Raw genomic sequence first — 22,688 nt, forward strand, 5'->3', positions numbered from 1 at the left:
CTGAGCTAGCCAATGGCCCCAGCAACCCATCCCCAAGGTAACAGCTATTTCCTGTTGGCAGCTTGAGCAGTGCTGAAGGTTCGGGTTCAAACCCTGCTGCTGTATGATGTGGCGGTTGCATGTAACCCCATTTGCTTTTACATTTGTCTTTTTTACAAGAAAACCTACAGGATTAAATACAAAAATATTTAACTAAAAGAATGTTCTTTAAATGGCAGAGTCAAGCGCTCAAAAGTCAGGAATTGCCAGGACTTAGGGTGCCCCTTACCCTAGCCCTTAGGTATCTCTCTGCCCCGTGCTAGTCTAACACATTCAGCCTTTCAGCACCCCTGGGAGACGGTACTTCCCAAGCAGCACCACCTTACAGGTGAGGAACAGAGAGACAGGGACTTGCCCAAGGTTTCCCTGGCAAAGCAGGAACCGGAATGCCCATCTCCTGAGCGCCAGGTTAGCACCATAACCACTGGACCAGCCATGTGCTGCAATCTTTCTGTTTTGCACCGGATCCTCCCCCGTTCAGGGCACTGGAGTGACAGCGCTCAGGGGAGGAGTGAATGAGACTCTTTTTACAGTTCAGGGCAATGCACCCATATTCCCCCTCATGGGCCAGCAATGGCACCCACTGTAAAATCCCAGCTCCTCAGCCACCAGCTCTCTCGGGCAAAGACCCGACTGGGGTATTTCCAGACTGTCTAGCTCCCTGCCTACGTGGCTGGGCTGCCCAAGCCGGCTGCTTTTACTTGTCTCCTCAGAGACACTAAATGGTGGAGTTGCCCCAGTAAAACTACCACCCAGCCTTTCTAAGCAAGCCCATTTATTCTTAAGGTAAGAGATTACAGAGAAAACAGATTAAAAACTATAAAAGAACCTGCACACGTGCTAATAAGCTCACCAGGATCACCCCACCCACATGCTTGGCAGGAGTCAGTCCTTCTGACCCCACCAAGGGGGTTTTCTGGGGTTACAAGTTCATAACAGCCCCAGCTCAGAACAAGCACCCATCAGTCTTGCGGGGCCTCGTAGGCCAAAGTGCTTCCAGCCTGTCCAAGGAAGGATTGGGGCCCCCTAGGACAGAAGGTCCTGTCCCTTTGCTGGATCAGGAAGACGGCCATTTATCCAACAGGGCCAGCATTAGACTCAATGAAATCCAGGGGTGGAGACTAAGGAGCGGGCTCCCACCCCGCTAAAGCCTGAGCTGCCTGATGTCACCGCTTGCCCCCTGGATGTTTGGGAACTCTGCTGTAGTGTGATTTATTTCCTTTTAGAGATGAAATGACAGGCATACCCACATTACATTTACCCCAGTGACTCTGTAGACATGGTGTAACTTAGCTTCATGGGGCCCCCTGTGGCAAGGGGCCCCGGCCAGCTGCCCTGCTTGCTACCCCCTAACGCCAGCCCTTGTCTCTGGAGAATCCAGTCTGACCCAGTAGATGCGAGTGTCTCTCCAGGGTGTGACACTTCTCCTGAGTGATTGGGCCTATCCCTCCCCCCCCGCCCCCGCCCCCCCACACACACACATACACTTAGTTCCTAGAGGGCTGCGGTCCCCCTCCCCCATGAAATGACCTACAATCCCCAGCCCACAATGACACAGACACGTAAGTCAAGGAGGTTTGTCCAGGAAAGCTCTTTGCAGGATCCCTGCCTCACCAGCTGGAGAAGTTGGGAGGTGGGTGGAGGACAAGGCAGGGCCTGCAGGCAGAGACAGGATAATGGTTTGGTTAAGGCAGGTGGTGCCAGGCAAGTCACTTAAGCCACAGGGCCAGCAGGTGGACACTAAGTGTGGTGCTTCATTTGAGACACCGTCTGTGGTGCCCCTGGAGCCTGGCTACCCACCCTGGAAATGCCTCTTGTGCCAGCAACCTGCCTCACTGGCTGTTTGTTTCCTTCCCCCTTTTCCTGGAGACCTTCAGGGGGCGAAGGAAAGTTTGCCCATGGGAAGCGAAGGTGAAAATGAGCGACAGTCACAGGCCACCTATGCCGGGAGCTGACAATTCCCAGAACAGAAGCAGGGGCCTCGCTCTCGGACCTAGGCTGCAATTCCCAGCAATTTCTTGCTGCTTGTGATCAACTGGAGCCCCTGGAATTAGCTCCTCCTGCCCAGGCCTGGTGCCCTGAACCCAGGGAGCAGCACCCTAACCCAGCACTCCCAACGGGGGGCTGCGATTGTTCGGTCTCAGCTCCCTGAACAGGGGTCTGGTGGGCGCTCACTGAGCTGCTGAAAGTGTCCTCCCAGGCCCAGCCCTGGGCGGAACCAGGCCAGGCTCCTCGCCGGGACTCGAGGCTGAGCGGCTGCATCCCGATTCGCCTTCGCTCCTCGGTTAAACGAGCTCATCCTCGGCTGGAAGCTGTGGGCTTTGGGACCCTGAAGCCCCTTCCCTCCCGGTCCTCCGCTGCTCTCCTCCGAGAGCCCCTTCCAGCAGGTGCCTGGGCCCAGCCTCCCCCGGCCATGGCCCCTGCCTCCGGGGCCAGGGCAGAGCTGGGCGCTCCGCTGCCGCCCCCCCGCTCTCCCTAGTCCCCTTGGGCCGCGAGGGGGGGATCGGGGGCGGGGGGGGCAGCCCAAAGGTGGAGACACCCGAAGTTACAAATAGCCGCGATATAAAAACACCAGCCCCGGCTGCAGCTTCGCTTCCTGCACAGCGCGCACCGCGGAACCGCAGCCGCTGCAGCAGCTGCTGCTCCCTGACTTCCTCCCCCAGCCCGGCCCAGCCTGCTGCAGTCGCCGAGGGACGCGCCGAGCCGAGCCGAGCTGAGCTGAGCCGAGCCGGGCCGGGCCGGGCTAGCGCTGCCCGGGCCGAGGGGACGCCGCAGGTTCGCCCCTCGGAGCCGCGTGGAGATGGAGCCCCACGGGGGAGCAGCCGCGCCTGGCGCCCGGTGCTGATTGCGGGGGGAGGCTGGGCGTGCGGAGAGTTCCTGGGACAGCCCCCCCTTGGGTGCAGGCGGGGGGCTCTGAGCTGGCCCCGCTCCCGCCCGGCCCCTCGCACTTGGGGAGGAAAGTTTCCTCCTTTCGGACCCTTCCTCTTCTCCAGTCTGGATCTGGGAGCCTGGAAGCAGCTTTCCGGGCTGGGCAGGAGCAGCAGGATGGGCAACGCGGCCGGCAGCATGGACCAGGCTCCGGCGAAGGAGACGAAGACCCAGTCGCCAGCGACAGCTCTGCCCGCCAAGCAGCCCGCGCCCCCGAAGCAGCCCATGCCCAGCGCCGGGGAGCTGGAGGAAAGATTCACCCATGTGCTGGTAAGTCACCGCGCCCCCAGGACCGCCCGCCCCCCTGCAGCCCCAGTGGGTCTCTGGGGGAGCAATGTGCAGTGACAGCATCTGTTATTTAACTGCCAGAGGTTGTCTGGGGCTGCAGCGCACTCGGGGGGCCTGTAACCTTCCCCCTCTGGCTGGCCTGTGAGACAACTTTCTGGAATTGCCCATTGGAGCAGGGAGGGGCTCAAGGCGGCAGGCCCCAGAGTGTCCAAGTCACCAGTGGGGCCAGCACATGGGACTGGCTGGCCAGGCCCTCATTTCTGTCCAAGCTGTGCCCAGTGAGAAGGTCACCAAGACCTGCTCCCTCTTGGAAGGTGGTGGGTGATGCTTCTTGGCCTCTGCCCCTTGGGGAGGAAATATCTGACCTCCTGGAGAAGTTGTGTGAGAGAGAGCAAGAGAAAACCCGGCTGATAAGGAGGCATCTCTGAGGGGACCCCACTGCATGCCCACCCAGCCACGTGCCCGCCCTGAGCTATGTCGGCACTGTAACTTTTCACTCCTGTGTTCTTGCAACATGACCGTTATCTCGGCTGCCTGGCTAGCTGGGCCTGTGCCTGCAAACGGAAGCAGATCTCTCTCTGCTTTCAAAAAAGAGAGACTGGATGGTTCACAATGTCAGTTTAAAATGGACGGGCGTTGGCCAGGGGAACCCCCGGGCAGGAGCAGTGAGGTTTGGACACGTCACTTCCCTCATCTTTTGATTTGTAATTTGATTCAGTACTTTGACCTTTGGGATTATTGCGAGACAGACCTGGGGGGAAGGGGTTAAATTCTAACCCAGAGATTTGTGCTTGGCCCGCTCCTGGCACCGCCTAGAATTGAGATGTTTTGGAAACTGTCATTTGCCAGATTGCATCATTGGTCCAGCTAATGCGCGATCCTGCCTTTGGCAGCAGCCAGTTCCTGATAGTCCAGTGAAAGTGTGTGTGGGTGTAATGCACTCAGCCCTCTGTGCAGTGCATACCAGGGAAGGTGAACCGTTCCTTCCCAACCTCTGCAGCTGTCAGTTTGTGTCCTTCAGTTGTATGGCTGTGCGTCTTTGGTATTTGGGGTCCACCCTTGTTTTAAATCTAGGCTCGGATTTGACTCTCTGCCCTCCTGCAGCAAGGAATTCCGCAAGTTGTTTATATGCTGCTTCAATTTGTTGTTCAACTGAGTGGCTTCACCCCCCCACCCACCCCCCGCATCCAGTTATGGGACAGGCACAAACAGAAGGGAACAATCCAGCTTTTACAGTCACTAGAGCTCTTTGAAATCTTCAACACCTCAGTCAAACCCTCTCTAATGCTACTGGTTTCCGTGCTAAACAATATTTGATTTTGAAATTCCTTGTTTTAGAGAAACCCCCCCACACCCTTCCCCGGCCTTTCTCAGCCTCTGCTCTAGCTCAGCAGAAGGTGATGAATCCTGGGCACAGAGCTGCAGGTTGGGATCCACTCCTGGCTTAAGTGAAGAGGCCATAATTACACTATAGTATGAATTGCATTTTGCCCCCTTTATCCCATTCGGGGAGCCTATTTGTTTGTTTTTACCTGCTGCTCCTGATTCCTTCCCTGCCTCACTCTGGGGACTAATCCTACCTCGGCTCTCAGGGGCTCTCCCAAGATCAGCGTCCATCAGTTTGCTGCTGCACGTGGCCCTTGATCAAATTATAACAAGATTTGGGGTAACGTTTTCAGAAGTGCATACGGGAGGCTAAGCTCCTGAGTCTAGGTCCCTTTTGGAAATGGGATTTCATAAGAACATAAGTATGTTCATACTGGGTCAGACCAAAGGTCCATCCAGCCCAGTATCCTGTCCTCTGACAGTGGCCAGTGGTAGGTGCCCCAAAGGGAATGAACGGACAGGTTATCATCGAATGATCCATTCCCTGTCACCCAATCTCAGCTTCTGGCAAACAGAGCGTAGGGACACCATCCCTGCCCATCCTGGCTAACAGCCATTGATGGACCTGTCCTCCATGAATTTATCTAGCTTCCTTTTGACCCCGTTATAGTATTGGCTTTCACAACACCCTCTGGCAAGGAGTTCCACAGGTTGACAGTGTGTTGCCTGAAAAAATACTTTCTTGTGTTTGTTTTAAACCTGCTGCTTATTAATTTCATTTGGTGACCCCTAGTTCTTGTGTTATGAGGAGGAGTAAATAACACTTCCTTATTTACTTTCTCTACACCAGTCATGATTTTATAGACCTCTGTCATGTGTCCCTCCCCTCCCCCCTTAGTCACCTCTTTTCCAAGCTCCTCAGACACTTGGTCTTGTCTGTACAGTTGCTGGGATTAAGGTGTTTTATAAACATATTAAAGTGGTGGTGCTTATACTATGTAATCCCTGCACAGCACCTACTGCCGACACTCTGGTGACAGGTACTTTAAACATTCCCCTAAACTGGCCCTTTCACCTCCTGTCATTCTGCCAAGTCCTTCAGTATGTTCACGGCCACTTGGCATTTCTCTCAATCTCCTCCATCATGGGGTTGGTTTTTTTTTTTTAAAGGATGCTGGTCTTGTGGTGAGGTCAGGGGGCTGGGAATGAGGTAAACTGGGCTCTATTCCTGCATCAGCCACTGGCTTGCTGTGTGGCCCTGGGCAAGTCCTTTTCCCTTCCTGAGTCCCGGTTTCCCTATCTGTAGCATGGGATAAGCTTCCTCCCAGCAGGGCTGTGCGACTTCATTCAGCGATTGTTGTACAGTGCTTTGAGCTCTGGGTAAAGACTAGCCCCACTAGCCCAAACCTGGCAGGGTCTTGTTTTGATCTGACTTCTAAAGAAGCCATGTCTGTGCACCTCCCAGCAGCTGGGGAAGGGGTTAGCCACGCAGTTCAGTGGGACCAGTAAACGTAGGCAGCTGGAGTTCACTGCTCTCTGTAAGCCTGGAAAGAGCCACTTCCTTGCTGTCCCTGGCGAGAGAAGGGGACTCGGCTCTCAGGTCCTGCAGCTTTCGCTGTAAAAATACAAAGTTCCTGGGTGTTACAGACACACAGCAAAGATTCCACACAAGGCCCTGGTGCCACCCAGGCAGTGCCGTATGGGATGTTCTTAGGATTGAGCCCAGTGCAGTTGACAAGACTCTGGTCAATTTTCACTATCGCTGTTCAGCACTGAGCAGTCCTTAAACTGACAAGGATCATATTGGTTTCACTCTGCTGCTGGCTGGGAAAGCTCAGGTCAAGGCTTCTCAAAACTTTGCTGTCTCTTACACCAATTGCAGGAGGGGGTGGCACTGAAATGCCTGCCTTGCCTGGAACACAGGCTCTAACATCAGCAGTGTCCACCTACCCTTTCATCCCTGTATCTGCTACATGTGCCTAGATACATGGGTTCTTTGCAGTTGTGTAGATGGGTGGGTGGTGGAGGAGGCGGGGGCGGGAGGGGGTTGGCCTGGGTTCGTTGTTCAAACTTTGCCTTCCATTGCAGGGGTGGTTGAATTTCTGTGGTTCTGTGTTTCTAGGTTATATAGCACTTGGGGTGAGGCAGGGGCTTTATGAGGATAGGATGATTTACATCTGCAGTGTGCTCCCAGGCTGAGCATGGTCTGCTGGTTACAGCAGGGGACTGGGAGTCAGTATTTCTGGGTTCTTTTACTCCCTGGCTGGGCGGCCATGGGCAAGTTTGCCTCTGTTTCCCCATACGGAAGGTGGGGACATTGTCAGGCTGACTGAATGCAGGTGAAGCGGTTTAAGACCCTGGGCTGAAAGGCGACGAGAAGAGCAAAGTAGCATTATTAGAACAGCACGTCTTAGTCCCATCCCACCTCCAGGACCCTAAGCCTAGCTCTGCAAGAGGGAGTTCGCAGCAGAGTGCCTGCCTGCAGTAACATGGGAACTCTGTCTCTTGTGAAACATTGCTGATGTCCCAATCTTTCTTCCTCCTTCCCATGGACTCCCCCATGCCAGTTATTGTCACTGAGCATGCTCCGAGCATAGGGGTGGTTTTTGCTAGGCATGCAGGAATTGGGGCCTGGTCTAAATCTGCTTGTGAACTTTCACAGCCCTCTCTAAAAACTTCTCTGTATTGGCGAGTTGGTGGGTAAAACATAACCCTCAGCATTGCAGAGGCCTGCATGCTGGTTAGATCCAAGTTTATTCACAAGAGTGCAGTGCATTGCACTGTGGGTACAATTCATGTGCATACCATCCTATGGCTCTCCCACAGCTCCTGAGAGCTGTAATTGCATCAGCAAAGCAAAACTGTTGGGGCTTGGCTGGGCTGTGCTTTGCCGGCAGCTGGGATGGCACTGCAGCCCTATGCAAGTTTCCATGGACTAGAACTAGCCAGGTCTTTGGTTGGACAGAGGGAGATTTTGCGGGGTGGGTCAAGCCTGTGGCTGTTTCAGCCTAATGCATCAGCCTTTCACCCCCAGAGACTTGGACTGCAACCGGGTTGAGGTTACCAGCGGATGAGTTTCTGAATCCTTCTCGTGCTGTTGGACATCACTGAGAACAAAGCTCTGCCATCCCTGTCTATCCTGGGCATCCTCTGTGGTGTTAAGTCCCTTACTGGGGGCTGCCCCTTGGCAGTCACCCTGTGAGCTGTGCAGCAGGAGTTGTCATTTCTCAGAGGGCTACAAGTCGAACGGTAGGGACCTGCCAAAAAGCAAAGCTCTGGCCCTCCAGGGCAGGGGATGAGCAACCGCCTGTCCTCACAGAACAGTTGCATCACAGACTCCCAGCAAGGGATGAGGTCCCAGTCACAGAATGCGGCATGAATGGAAACCTGTGCTCAGGAGAAGCCAGGCCTGGCAAGGACGGGGGTCCTGCCGGAGATAGCTGAGGGGCAGGCTGAACTATGGTGGGGGACTGAGGACTGAGGTAGCAGAGGATGAGACTGTAAGGCAGGAAGGGGGTACTTTAGCAGAGCTGGGGATGTGATAGCAGGAGGCTGCGGGTTGGGATTGATGGGCACTGGCAGAGCTGTGGGACGGGGAAAGCTCAGGGCTGGAATTACAGGGGGATTCCTGGCTCCAGTCAGTTCTTTTTATCCTTGATTATTAAAGCCTTTTCTACATGGGGAGTCCTGCTGGAATCGCTCTAGCAGAATAGTTGTTCCTCTAGAACTCTCCTGTGTGAACGGAATCAAGCTGGTCTAATCTGGAATAAAATCTCTTTTCTTTTGGAGAAGTGTCCACACAGAGTTACTCTGCTGTAGCATTACCCATCAGTTCTCCACATGGACGTGCCCTCAGTCCAGATTTGGGAGGGATTCCCGCTGGTGCAGCTTTTCCAGTGGCAGTTTGCTAGAATTCCCCAGTGCCCATGAGCATGCAAGCCCAGATGCTTTTCCACTGGCCCCGAGAGAGGCGAGGAGAGGGTCAGGAATAGATGGAGCTGGGAATTGAGGCCAAAGCTGGAGGGAGGTGAATGTGAGCAGGGACTGCAGGCAGGCCTATCCAAAAATAGCTGAATGAATTTTCAGCTGGGCTGATGAGGCCACATGACCCCTCCCTCGCAACAGCTCCATTCAGAATTCGGCTGTGTGGCTTGTGCACATGCCAGGAAGACCAGGGTGGGGGGCAGCTCAAAAGATGGGAGCTGGTGGGGGCGTCACCAGCTTGGATAATAACTGTGAGATCTGCAGTTCCAGGGCAGGAAGGGTGAAACTCACCAGGTGCAGGTTGTACAAACTCCGTTTCTTCATCCATGCAGATTTTTTTTTCTTTCTTTCTCAGATCTAAAGCGACCAGCAGAATTTGGGTGGGGTCATGAGGTAGGGAAGAGACTCAGGCTTGTCTAAAGCCTCAGGGAATTCCAAACTGTTTAACAGGGAAGGCAACAACCAGCTCTGTGAGCTCACTAGGCTGCCTGCAGCAGGCCTGTGCAGTGTCCGTGAACGGCGGGTTTGCTTCGGTGGATCAGAGCACATCCATCTAGGCCAGTCTCTCTGGCTTCTGCTGCACTGGAGCAAGACTAGATGATCTCCTGAGGTCCCTTCCAACACTAATAATCTATGATACTCTAAGACCACTTTTGTATCACGTCTGCTCTCCCACTGCCTGCCATGCTGGAGCAGCCCTGGCCCCCACTGGAGCTTATCATTGGTCCGCCTCGCCTGGCCTCCTATGTCCACCACACTGGTCCAACCAGTGGGCCAGTTGGGTTCAGGTTCTCAAGAGTCCAAGGCGAGGTTTCCAAGTGCTCAGCACCCACATCTGGGGCCAGATTCTCCACAGAGCTCCGAGCCCACTGTGCTCTGCTCTTCTGAAAAACTGGCTCTTACTCTGGTACGTGAAATGGGAGCTGAGCACTTTGGAAAATCTGGCCCGGGGGGAGCTCTCTGGAAGACTCTGGCCACAGTCTAACTAAAAAATGAGCACGGTACAAAATCGGTGCAGCACATGTTGAACGGATTAAAAGCTGGCAACTGATAGCTCTCAAAAAGGAATTATTAATGAGGAATCGTCATTCAGCAAGGGGGTTTCCAGTGGGCACTGACAGGGATCTGTGCTTGGCCCATTGCTATTCACTGTCTGTATGGATAATCTGGAACAAACTATAACCATTGCTGGTAAAGTCTGCAGCTGAGACACGCTGAGGGAGTGGTAAGAAATGGTGAGGACAGGTCACTTGTACAGAGTGATCTGGATGGCCTCACGCACATGTGTCTTAATGCAGGTAGGTGGAAGATCAGACCCCCAGGAACAAAGGACGTAGATCACACTCAAGACAGGGCAAAAAGTCCTTCTCCCAGGGTGGCTTATTCTTTCAGGGTTCAGCATAAGCCGTGTCTCCACTAGGACAAGCCTTTCCAGGTGCAGGCCAGGCCTAAGGGAGCGAATGCTGCAGTGTGTGGCATTGGGGAGACTGTTCCTGGCTGCTGTGTCCAGGGCTGGTGTCCGCCCTACAAAAGGGACATTGACAAATTGCTGAGCAGAGACCTGCAGCCCTGCTTTAGGGAGAGACACCAAAGACACTCAATGTGTTTAGTTATGGTTAAGAAGTGACATAATCATGGTCTACAAGTCCCTAGGTGTAGAGAAGATTTCTGATAGCAGAGGGCTCTTTACTCTAGCAGACAGAAGCATAACGAGATCCAGCAGCAGGGTGCTAAAACTAGAGAAAATCCAATTAGAAATAAGTCAGAATTTGTTAATATTGGCAGGAAATAACCATTAGAACAACTGACGGAGGATTCTGTGGCCTGGAGCCTTTACATCATTGGGTGTGTCTTTCTCACAGACCCGCTCTGGCTCAACCAGACCTTGTGGGCTGTGCAGAAATCCCTGGGTGAGGTTCTCTGGCCTGTGTTATGTGGGAGGCCAGACTCGGTGAGCGTAACGATCCCTTCTGGCATCACACGCAATGATTCTCTTCTCCAGCCCAGGCAGTGGCCCATTCCTGCTATTCTTGTATAAGGCTCCTCTGCAGCTGAGCAGTTTGACCCACGCTGGGGCTGAGCTCTGTGGACTCCCCGTCCTACCAAGCCCACAAGTTATCGAACAGGTTAAAACTACCTGCTCCTCTGTACAGTCCTACTCTGGAGTGGGTTGGGGTGGAAAGAGCTCCTGCTGCTTGGCAGCCTTTCCCTGACCATACTCCCCAGCACCCGGACTGGCTGTGAATCTGCCTGGCAATGTCACTGTCCCTGCCTCCTCCAGCTTCCCTGTCCCGTATAGCCGTGCGATGCCATGCCCTGATCTGTGGGCCGCACGCGCTCTCTGCCGGCTGCCTGGGCGGGCTCTCCATGGCCTGTGATGCAGCGACAGAGAGCGAGGACCTGGAGCCGCTGGGGATGTGAGGGCTGAGTGGGAGGGTGTTTGAGAGGCTGGGACGCGAGGGTGGCTGAGCAACCAAATTTACTCCATGTGCAGGGGGAAGCTGCTGCTTGCTCTTAAAATAGAGCTGGGAGCAGCAGGCGGCTGCTCAGTCACAGCAATATGTTAAGCAGCCTCAAGTGCCTTAGCAACTCCTTGCCTGTCAGCAAACGAAGCGTGGGTGACGGGTTCTGGCATCAGGAGTCCAGGAGGGCCGAGGAGACCCCATAGCTGGTGCTGCGTGTGGGAGGGGGGAATGTTCCAAGCCTGGGGACCTGCTCGCTTCCAGCCCCTGGAGTCTCACCTTGTAGGGGATGGAGACCTGATCCAAGGAGCAGAGTCAGGGGCCTTGGCTTTTGGAAGCCTACGCTGGTCAGCCCGGCCTGGGACAGGGGCTGCCTGGCTCTGCGTGACGTTACCACGAAGTGGGGGCAGCTCTGATCTGAACAACTCTTGAGTTGGAGCACCTGGCACTGCATTCAGGAGCTGGTCCTGAGGCCAGGTGAAGCACCCTGGGCGGGAGGCAGGTGGGGCTCTGCGGCCGGGTGAGGCTGGTATCAACCCTGAGCCAATAGCACTGCTTCCCTGGGGCAAGGCGACCGGCCCTGCTCCTCAGACGGGGTCAGTGGGGCACAGAGGCTGCTCAGCTGAGGCCTGGCTTTCCTTGCGGCCCAGCCCTGTGGGGTGCTGTGGGCCCCCAACCCAGCAGAGTGCCGTGAGAGCATGTGGGCCTCAGGAGCGGCCTGGCCCGTTGTGAGGGAGGCGGATGCACTTTATTCTTTCTTGGGGGGAAATGTGCTGACCAAATTCCAAGTTTGGGTGGGGAACTGGAGTCTGTTTCTGCCTCCCCCATTCTCCTGGGCAGGTCTGGGTATCCTGTCCCTCCCCCAGCAGGGCTGCAGGGTTCTGTCACAGTAGCACTGGAGACCCCCAGTGAGATCAGGGCCCGTTGTGCTGGCCACTGCAGACAGCCACAGCCGAGGTGTGGACCCTCAGGCCCAGCGAGGGTAGGGACTTGCCCAAGGTCACCCAGCAGCTCAGTGTCCCAAGTCTGGAATAGAACCTAGGTCTTCCGATACCCAATCCAGGGCCCTACCCACTAGGCCGTGGTGCCATCATAGCTTGCAGGGGAGGGAAGATCTGGCTCTTGTACCTGCCATGTATTCTGAGTGGTCTGGTCTAGGTGGGCTCCAGCAGTCTGTGTCTCTACCATGGCAGCCCCCATGCTGGGGAGTGCAGCAATCGCTCCCCAGTGGCTTGTCTCCATGGGGCCATTGTAAGTACATCTGTTGGGTGGGCCTGGGTGCAGGATCCCCGAGAGCAGAGGCCCAGCAGGGTGGGGTGAACAGAACGGGTTCCTGCCTGATCCTGGAGGAGGTCGAGAGACAACTGGAGCAGTGGCAAACCTGGTGCCTTCAGCCTACTTCAGGGAGGAGTGGGAGCCATTGCTCCAGCCATACTGGACTGACCCTGGGGGCCAGGACTCCTGAGGTCTGTTCCTCTCTGCCAGTCCTCTGTGTGACCGTGGGCCAGTCACTGCCCCTCTCTGGGCCTGGCTCTCCCCTCTGTGCCACGGGGACAATCTCCCTCCATCTGGGTGGGTGTGAGGGCTGATCACGGGCAGGGATTTGAGAGCTTCTGATGGTGCTGCTAGTAGTGAGGGGCAACACGCCGCTCCTGCCTTTCAGCCACAAGCTGGGCTGGTGCTTATTTCTGCACCAGATCTGGGTGCGGTTCGTGCATCTCTCCCTCAGTGTGAGACGTGTCTTTCCTGCTTGTGCTCTGACTGGCTCCAGCTGACCCGCTCCTTCCCCCAAACCTAGGGAGATGGACTCTGCAGGGCTGCCCTGCCCCTCACTTCCCAGGGCAGAGCCCCCTCCCATGGCATGTGTCAACCCCTGCACTGATCATCAGGCTCGCCTCAGGACCAGCCCCTGAGTTTTTGTGGGTTTGCCCCACATGCTGGGGTGGAGTGATGCTATTCTAAAAGCTCGAGCTGGAGAAGTCTATTGGCACATGGAGCCACGCCTCCCCCCCCCCCCCCAAAGCAGGAGTGTCCCCTCTTGTAACCTTCTAGTTTTAAATGGCCGGAGCAATGGTGGCTCCACCAGACATAACCCTCAGCTCTCTTCCCCTGTGGGACAATTCCTGGGGCTTCCCCTGCAGGATCTCTCCCCCAGCCCCAGTTCCTGCTGCCTCCCAGCGTGAGGCTCCAATCCCCGGAGCTCCAGGGTTATGTTCCCTGGAACCACTTGGCAGCAGTGACCCTGGTTCCTGATGCAGCGTCCAGCCCAGGAGACCTCTGGGTCTATACAGAGCCATGCACTCGTGGCTCAGCCTAAATTATCCCTTTTAACTTCCTCCCTCATCACTTCTACCTGCACCGTCCCTGACCCCTGACTGATCCCCCTGCCTCCCTGGTGGAATTCGCAGTCACTCAGCTCTGAGCAGTAGGTGCTGTTCAGAGCTGTCTCACAGCACATCCTCCCAATGCTCCCGCGAAGCCATCCTGCCCCACGCGGGGGTGTTAAGCAGCTGCCGCGCTCGGCCCTCAGCAGTGGCTGCATTTCAGTGCTAGGGGATGTGCTCAGTTTGCAGGGAAAGACATTGTATAAATGGAAATGCTTCAACAACTGTTCCCCCCAGAGGCACCGTTAACTTCTGGCCCCAGAAAGAAGCCGTCGTGCCCTGGGTGGGGCATCAGGTCAGGGAGGGTTAATATGGCACAGATGGCAGAAGCCAGCAGCGATTAGCCTAGATGGATGAATAACCCCCAGTGATTAGCCAGTTAGGCCTGTCTCCTTGTTGGTCCCTGCGGTGCTGGGTGCAGAGTCTCCAGAGTGGGGCTGGTTCGTTTGATTGTGGGTCAGTGCACTGAAGCCGTCAGTTTCTCAGGCAGGCGCAACCCTCAGCTCCCACTTCCCCAGCCCCGGGGGAAGGGAATGAAGGCAGCCAGCCACACAGGACACGCCTAGAGCTCAGCCGAGTCTGTCCAGGTGCCACAGGTCCAGCTCTGCTTCCTTCCCCTCTCGGCAGCTAGAACCATAATCCCCACCTGGGGCCAAGCAGGCCCAGGCCAGGGGCGCCTGCATTTCAAGGCCATAACCCTTTACTGCCCTTGGCCTTATGCCCCCGTTTCCTGGCACCGCACCTGTGGGGCTGATACGCAGCACTTGGGTTTCTGCCTCTGGAGCCTGGACTCCATTCCAGTCACCCCTGAAATAAGTGGGGGTCTTTCATCAGTGCCCAGTGCAGAGATGGCTGCATGCCAACAGCCCGGTGCGACTGGCTGCAGCTTCCCGAGAAGGTGGCTCTGGGCTCTGAGAAGCTCAGGACTGCACTAGCAGGTGGAAGCCAGCGTAGTGGTGGCCGGCATTAGCCGTGTCTCGGTGCCGCGGGCACCGGGCCGGCCAGGAGGGTTTATGGAACCCAGTCACCAGCCTCCATCAGCTAAACACTTCAGCTCTGATAGTTAGCCAGGTGCTTTCCCTCCTCGCTGGGCAGCCCCCACATGGGTAACAAGTGCCTCAGCCCAGCCCTGGTTGGGTGTGGGTGCAAGTCCTTTCTTTCCCTCTAATAATCCACCTGGCACCACAGCAGCAGCACGGTCCCTGCCAGGTGCCTCCTTGGTGGCACCTTGGCACGATATCAGGAGGGTTGGCCCCTCGGGGAAGGGAGCGAAGAGCCCCCCACTTCCCCTCGATTGGTGGGCCAGAGGCTCATCTTCATCCCTCCTGCTCTGCGAGGGGCCTGGAGCCCAGGCGGTTGTATCTGCTGAACAATCCACTCCCTTCCTTTGAGGAGGAGCCGAACCTGGGGCCATCAATAGTGCAGGCAACTGCTGCGCTGCCTGGTGTCCGGCTTGGCCATTGCAGCAGCAGGAAGAGCCCAGCAGCAGGTGGAGGGTGGGTGCAGAGTCCTCTGGGGAAGGAGGCCCCTGGACCAGAGCTGCCCTAGTTTGGCTGTGCGGTCCCTATGCACAGGGCCCATACGGCTGGATACTGACCAGCCCCAGTGGCACAGGCAGAATCAGGAGGGTGGAGGAGCTAATGGGCATGTTACCAGGCCCAGTTTGTAAACAACCCAGGGGAGCGCGCGCGCGTGTGTGTGTGTGCGTGCATGAGGGGCACAGGAGCAGGTGCCGAATTGTGTGGGGCTTGTTGAGCCTGCCCAGCAGGGGGGCATGGGCCAGGGCTAGGGAGGCCCTTTGCATAGCTCGGTGGCATGCTGGCGGCTGGAGCCCAATAGGACTCTCAGACTCCAGTGTCTCCAAAGGGCAGCACGGGGGACTGAGGGTGGGAACCCACCAGTCCCATAAGCATCCCCAGAGTGGGGGATCTGGAGACTCCCCCCATGAGAAGTCTACACTGGGGCTGCTCCTGTCGCTGGCCTCTCCATCAGCATGAGATGGACTCTGGACACAGTCCCCTCCACTCCCACGACTCCCTCCCACGACTAGCTCCTGGCACCCTAGGGTGCTCCTGCATTCTACCCTCCGCCCACCCCAAGGCAGGCTGAGGCCCCAGCCCTGGGAGCTCCCCCACTCCCCAACATGCCAGGAGCGCACGTGTCTCTCAGCAGGAAACCACAGGGAGGGGCCCAGCATTTTCTCGCTCTGCTTTTCATGCCACAACCCACTGAAGCCACCTGTGATGGTAGCCAGAGGTGCAGCAGGGCGGGTGCTTCCTGCCCCTTGCTGCCTGGCCGGCCTTGGGACTGGGAAGAGGGAGGGAGGGGGATCCCCTACAGCCCCCGCCTAGCTGCTCCCAGACAGGTCGTGGGTGCTGCTGCCAGGCCAGGCTCTGCTGGCGGGAGGTGGTGACAGGAAACAGCCCATGTCATTGTGGAGAAAAGTCTGGGCAGTGTGATGCTCCTCAGGCAGTGTGGCTGCCTCTGGGGAAGGGCTGGTGTTGAGCTGTGGCTGTGTCTGCTCCCCGTGTGCCTGCTATGTGTCCGCCCATGGGCGGCTTCCGTGTGATGGGGCCTCTGGGTGTGGCCTGGCCGTGTGCCTGTCTCTAGGTGCCTGTGGGTGTGTGCCCCAAGCATGTGCCTGTCTCTGCATGTCCCCATGAGTGTGTTCCCAGGGCATGTTCCTGTCTCTGGGTGTGCCTGGGGAGTGCCCCGGGCATGCCTCTGTCTCTGGGTGTCTCCCCAGGGCATGTGCCTATCTCTGGGTGTCCCTGTGGGTGTGTTCCCAGGTCATGTGCCTGTCTCTGCATGCCCTTGGGGTGTGCCACAGGCAAGTCTCTGTCTCTGGGTGACCCTGGGGTGTTCCCAGGGCATGTGCCTGTCTCTGGCTGTCCCCGTGGGTAATAATAATTAGAGCTATACCTATCTCCTAGAACTGGAACGGACCTCGAAAGGTTATGGAGTCCAGCCCCCTGCCTTCACTAGCAGGCCTAAGTACTAGTTTTTGCCCCAGATCCCTAAGTGGCCCCCTCAAGGATTGAGCTCACAACCCTGGGTTTAGCAGGCTAATGCTCAAATCACTGAGCTATCCCTCCCCCATGCTGGGTGTGTTCCCAGTGCATGTGCCTGGCTCTGGGTGCCCCTGGGGTGTGTTCCCAAGGCATGTGCCTGGCTCTGGGTGTCCCCGTGGATGTGCCCCAGGCATTTGCCTGTCTCTGGGTGTCCCTGGGGTGTGCCCCAGGCATGTACCTGGCTCTGGATGCCCTTGGGGTGTGTTCCCAGGGCATGTACCTGGCTCTGAGTGTCCTCGTGGGTTTGCCCAGGGCATGTGCCTGGCTCTGGGTGCCCCTGCGGTGTGTTCCCAGGACATGTGCCTGGCTCTGGGTGCCCCTGCGGTGTGTTCCCAGGACATGTGCCTGGCTCTGGGTGTCCCTGCGGTGTGTTCCCAGGGCATGTGCCTGGCTCTGGGTGTCCCTAGGATGTGTTCCCAGGGCATGTGCCTGGCTCTGGGTGTCCCCGTGGGTGTGTTCCCAGGGTATGTGCCTGGCTCTGGGTGTCCCCGTGGGTGTGTTCCCAGGGCATGTGCCTGGCTCTCAGTGTCCCCGTGGGTGTGCCCAGGGCATGAGCCTGGCTCTGGGTGTCCCTGGGGTGTGCCCAGGGCATGAGCCTGACTCTGGGTTTCCCCATGGGTGTGTCCCGGGCATGCACCTGGCTCTAGGTGTCCCTGGGGTGTGCCCAGGGCATGAGCCTGGCTCTGGGTGTCCCTGGGGTGTGCCCCGGGCATGAGCCTGGCTCTGGGTGTCCCTGGGGTGTGCTCAGGGCATGAGCCTGGCTCTGGGTGTCCCCATGGGTGTGTCCCGGGCATGCGCCTGGCTCTGGATGTCCCTGGGGTGTGCCCAGGGCATGTGCCTGGCTCTGGGTGTCCCTGGAGTGTGCCCAGGGCATGTGCCTGGCTCTGGGTGTCCGCGTGGTTGTGTCCCGGGCATGTGCCTGGCTCTGTGTGCCCCTGGGGTGTGTTCCCAGGGCATGTGCCTGGCTCTGGGTGTCCCCGTGGATGTGCCCAGGGCACGTGCCTGGCTCTGGGTGTCCCCGTGGGTGTGTCCCGGGCACGTGCCTGGCTCTGGGTGCCCCTGGGGTGTGTTCCCAGGGCATGTACCTGGCTCTGGGTGTCCTTGTGGGTTTGCCCAGGGCATGTGCCTGGCTCTGGGTGTCCCTGCGGTGTGTTCCCAGGGCATGTGCCTGGCTCTGAGTGTCCCTGGGGTGTGCCCCGGGCATTTGCCTGGCTCTGGGTGTCCCTGGGGTGTCCCCCAGGTATGTGCCTGTCTCTGGGTGTCCCTGGGTTGTGTCGCGGGCATGCGCCTGGCTCTGGGTGTCCCCGTGGGTGTGCCTGGCTCTGGGTGTCCCCGTGGGTGTGCCCCGGGCATGAGCCTGGCTCTGGGTGTCCCTGGGGTGTGCCCCGGGCCTGCGCCTGGCTCTGGGTGTCCCCATGGGTGTGTCCCGGGCCTGCGCCTGGCTCTGGGTGTCCCTGGGGTATGTCCCGGGCCTGCGCCTGGCTCTGGGTGTTCCTGGGGTGTGCCCAGGGCATGCGCCTGGCTCTGGGTGTCCCTGGGGTGTGTCCCGGGCATGTGCCTGGCTCTGGGTGTCCCCGTGGGTGTGTCCCGGGCATGCGCCTGGCTCTGGGTGTCCCTGGGGTGTGCCCTGGGCATGCGGGCAGACCCTGGCTCATGTTCTAGTTCATTTCACTCCAGCTCGTCTGTTCTCATTGCTGAGCAGTCACGTGGGATTAGCGCACTTGCCAGCTGGCTTGACTGGGCCAAGGCAGCCCCTGACTGCATCCCTTCTCCCCATCTCTCAATCTACCTGCAAGTTTTGTGCTGGCACGAGGGGTCTGGGTGACATCCCTGGAGCCTCATCGCCATCCCGCCACCAGCGTGGGGCAGAAAGTGCAGGCTGGTGACTGTGGCAGCGCCTTAGGACTCAGAGACTTGGTTTCGGCTCCCAGCTCCGTCCTGACCTGCTGGGTGACGGTGGCTGAATCCCTTCCTCCTCTGCACCTCAGTTTCCCCTCCTAGCCCTTGTCTGTTCAGGCTAGGGTGACCAGACAGCAAGTGTGAAAAATTGGGACGGAGTAGGGGGATAATAGGAGCCTATATAAGAAAAAGACCCAAAAATCGGAACTGTCCCTATAAAATTGGGACCTCTGGTCCCCCTAGTTCAAGCTGTGAGCTGCTTGGGGCAGAGCCTGTCCCTCTGGGTGCCTTTGTACAGCAGCCCCCGGGCCTGGCTTGAGACACCTGGGCTCGTGCTGCCACCCTGAAAATTGCTGTGTGGACGGTGCAGCTCAGGCGCCGAAGCCTGGGGCATGAGCCTTGAGAGGCTGAGCTCCAGGCCAAGTCACGGCTTCCAGGCGCTGTCTGCCCAGCTGTTCTTAGCCCACCAGCCAGAGCCTGGCTCAGCCTGGGCTCAGAGACCCGCTGTTGCGGACTCTTGCTGGCTGCGTAGCTGTACCCGTGTGTCTGTTCCACGCCTGGCACCATGGGGCCCTGATCTCGATGGGGCCTCTGGGTGCTGCTGGCATACAAATGCCAGCATGTCCAAGGCTGCCTTTCCGGCTCCCTCCCTGCCCTGCCTTCCCTCTGGAACAGTCTCTCTGGGCTGGGTCAGTGACTTTTGCCCTTGGCCAGGCAGGACCCCCTCTGGCATAACCCAATTGGAGAGGATCCTCTGGTCCAGCTCAGCTAAACGCGCCAGCCCACGTCTTCAGCCACCCCCGTGGTGCCCCAGTTCCTGAGGTTTCAAAACGTGTCCAAACCACTCTCTGTAGGACACACAGCGCCCTGCTGCTGCTATGGTAGGCAGCGTGCTCTGATGGGCAATGCCCTGCAATGGGCATCAGGACTCCTGGGTTCCCAGCTCTGCCACTCACCGTGTGACCTGGGGCAAGTCATGGCCTCTCTCTGGGCCTTGGTTTCCCCATCTGTGAAATGGGCTAATGATGCTCGTGACCAGAGATCAGTGGATGAGAGTGCTAGAGCAGTGCAGAGTATTCTGATCCTTAACAGGAAAGCTTATTTATACGAGGCCATGGGTGTCTGGCACAGGGCAGAGAGAGGTAAGATGGCAGCTCCCTGCCTGATGCAGTGAGGTGTGTGTGTTGGGGTGGGGCTGCCGGGGAAGCCTGAGCTGAGACTGGAACCCAGCTCTGATCACAAATGGCCCCTCCCTCCTGACCAGAGCTGAATTGCCTGTCATTATCTGCAGCCCATGCGACAGCTGAGGGAACACAGCCAGGAAGGAGCCCACTGGCTTAGGTCGGTGTCCCCAGGTGCTCTGTGGGATGTCAGGTGACTGCATGCCAATCGGATCAGCACAGAGCACCTCGGGCGCTGGAGCCTGGATTTGGGGCAGAGTTCCTGGGGGTGAGATCTGGGGCTTTGGTGGCACAGCCCACTGCGGTGCCCCTGCCACCCCACCACCACCCAATGGCCCTGCCTGTCTCAGGAATGGCAGCAGAGTTCAGAGTTAAGATCATTGGGGAAGTCTGTGCTTTTTGGAGATGTTTCAGACTCTCTTCAGACTCAGGCAGTCACATTCAGGTCACATTTTTCAAGCTTTTTCTTTACACCTGCAAAGGCTGGGAATGTAATGTTTTCAAATGACAGCTGAGATCCTGGGGCCTAGCCATGGGCCCATAAGCCCCATGACTTAGTCCAGTCCTGGCTGCAAACTGTATTGAGCGCACGTATGGGAAAGAGATGCAGTAGGAGCTGCTGGCTCTCACTCCTTTGCTCAAGCCATTATACCAGCATCTCCCTGCTGAGTCACCAATGTGACCAGGAAAAGTGGTGCACAACGGCCCATTTGTGGATCGGTCTAGCTGGGAATTGCAGTGGCGAACTGGCAACAAGAAGTACTTTTTCGCACAACATACAACTAACCTGTGGAACTCACTGCCAGGGGATGTTGTAAAGGCCAAAATTATAATTGGTTTTAAAAAAGAACTAGACAGGTTCCTGGAGGATCAGTCCATTGATGGGTATTAGCCAGGATGGGCAGGGATGCAACCCCATGCTCTGGATGACTCTAAACCTCCAGATGCTGGGAGTGGAAGACGGGTGGATCACTCCAGAATTGCCCTGTTCTATACGGTCCCCCTTGAAGCTCTGGCGCTGGCTGCTGTCAGGGACAGGATACTGGGCTAGATGGACCATTGGTCTGACCCCGTGTGGCAACTCTTACGCTCTTATATTTGTATTGCAGTGGTGCTCAGAGCACCCAGCTGAGCTAAGGGTCCTACTGTGTTCACTGGTAACAGAGGGACCATGTGGCATAAAGACTCCAGGGAGACCTGAGAGTCTGGACCCCTGGGCTGGGGGAAGCCACAAAGGCTTGTGTCCCGGAGCTATTGAATGTCCAGACGGCACGTATAAACACATTAATTAGGAGGCAGTTCACTGGAGTTTAAAAACTCCTATGGAGGCAATTGTCTCCATTGCATCTCCTTGTTTGTGATGATAATACGGACCTACATTTATAGAGCCCCTCTTATCCCAACCCACTGTGCCAGCTGTAGAGAGGAATTGCTTCACCCAGCACTGAAATGCAGCCACCTCTGGGGTGCAATTGGCAGTTGCTTAATAGCGCACAATAATGCAACACATTAGTCTAGGACAGGAAGTGAAGAAGGATTCTGTATGCAGCCGAAATTGCTGGGAAGAGCTAGGGGAGGCAGGAAGTGATCAACTAGACTGGAACTTGCCCCGGACACCAGGGTTAACTTGACCTTCTTGCAGGGTGCCATGCCATGGGATTTTTAGTGATCACATATGGTCAGAAACACAAATGCTATGTCCCATCCAGCTGCGCCAACCCCACCTGAGGGACACCCTTCTGAGTACTGACTGGGGCGGAGCCAGGGGCAGCTCTAGGTATTTTGCCACCCAGAGCACGGCAGGCAGGCTGCCCTTGGCAGCTTGCCTGCGGGAGGTCCGCCGAAGCTATGGGACCAGCAGACCCTCCGCAGGCATGCTGCTGAAGGCAACCTGCCTGCCGCCCCAGGCACACGCTTGGCATACTGGTGTCTGGAGCCACCCCAGGGCAGAACCCACACAGCTGTTGAGATCTGGTGAGGCGGCTGGCAGGCTTGGAGGATTCAGTCTGTTCACTGTCCTCTGCCTGAGGAAGCTTTGCCTCCTTCTCAGCTCCCCTGGCCCTGTTGCCATTCCACATGCCTGGGCAGGGACAGCCAGAGCATGGTGCTGGGGCTGAGTGCTGCCCTCTGATCTCAGGGGAGGATCATAATGGTGTGCTGGCATGGGCACAGCTGGGGGCATGCAGATGTGCTGACTGCTCCCTGCAGGATGGAAACTCCAGACCAGGAGGAATCCAGGAGGTTCTAGTCCAACCCCCTGCTCAAAGCGGGGCCAATCCCCAGACAGATTTTTGCCACAGATCCCTAAATGGCCCCCTCAAGGATTGAACTCACATCTCTGGGTTTCACAGGATGATGCTCAAACCACTGAGCTATCCCTCCTCGCACCCTGCTGAGGAGGCTCCTGAGGTGATGGGCTGGGGAATGTCAGGACAAGGCATCCTGTGGCAATGCCAGTGCAGCTTCTCGTTTGCTGAGGGCTTTAAGTCCCTCCGTATCCCAGGCAGCCGAGTCTGGGCCAGAGGCCAGTGAGGAGCTGGGAGCTGTGGGAGCACAGACGGTTGCTTTCCCTAGGGCGAGCCAAGTGGGTGGGCAGGCTCCAGTTTATTAACCATGGCGCTTTGGAACCTATATGAAGCTCAGCGCGTGAGCTGCCCAGAGCAATTGTGATGAACAAAGCCCTGGAGTTAGTTCAGCACATCCCTACGAGGGATGGCAGCTCTGTGTTCTGTGTGCTCGTGCCTGGGCTGGGAGAACGCCGACCTGTGAGCCCAGCTGGGCTCTTGAGCCTTAATGGAGCCCCCAGATGTACTGGAAATGGGAGAGGAGGCCACAAGGGGGGCTCCCTGAATGGTTGGGAGTTAGGGATCCTAGCCCCAGCAGAGTGGGGGGGAGGGGCTGGGCACTAAGCCAGGGCAGGAATTAGGACAATCAGGAAGATGGCTCTCTTGGGACAGGAACCAAGTGCCCAGGTTCAGAGCTGCCCCGTGTCCGTGAGGCCCTCACGTTGATTTAAAATCCTATTGACCTGCCTTCCCTGGTACTGGTGAAGTCTGCCTAGCTGCATTAGCCACCGCTGGGTGGTGGCACCCAGCATCTCTCCTTGGTCAATGATGTTAACAAGAG

At 57.3% G+C, this 22,688-nt stretch overlaps 1 protein-coding gene across 9 annotated transcripts in view; it reads left to right on the forward strand.

Moving 5' to 3' along the window:
* The first annotated feature begins 1,617 nt into the window (after positions 1–1,617).
* FMNL1 (formin like 1) overlaps positions 1,618–22,688 on the forward strand; it is a 68,522-nt gene continuing 47,451 nt past the window's right edge. For 2 of the 9 annotated variants that reach the window (XM_030541320.1, XM_030541331.1), the window contains exon 1: positions 2,413–3,237. In XM_030541320.1, the coding sequence (XP_030397180.1) occupies positions 3,085–3,237 (153 nt within the window). In that variant the 5' untranslated portion in view covers positions 2,413–3,084. Of the gene's footprint in view, positions 1,673–2,412; positions 3,238–22,688 lie in introns of those variants that run through there. The other 7 variants (XM_030541321.1, XM_030541330.1, XM_030541326.1 and 4 more) reach the window with 5 other exon arrangements.

The sequence above is a fragment of the Gopherus evgoodei genome, chromosome 23 (genome assembly GCF_007399415.2).
Source record: "Gopherus evgoodei ecotype Sinaloan lineage chromosome 23, rGopEvg1_v1.p, whole genome shotgun sequence".
NCBI classification, from domain to species: domain Eukaryota; kingdom Metazoa; phylum Chordata; order Testudines; family Testudinidae; genus Gopherus; species Gopherus evgoodei.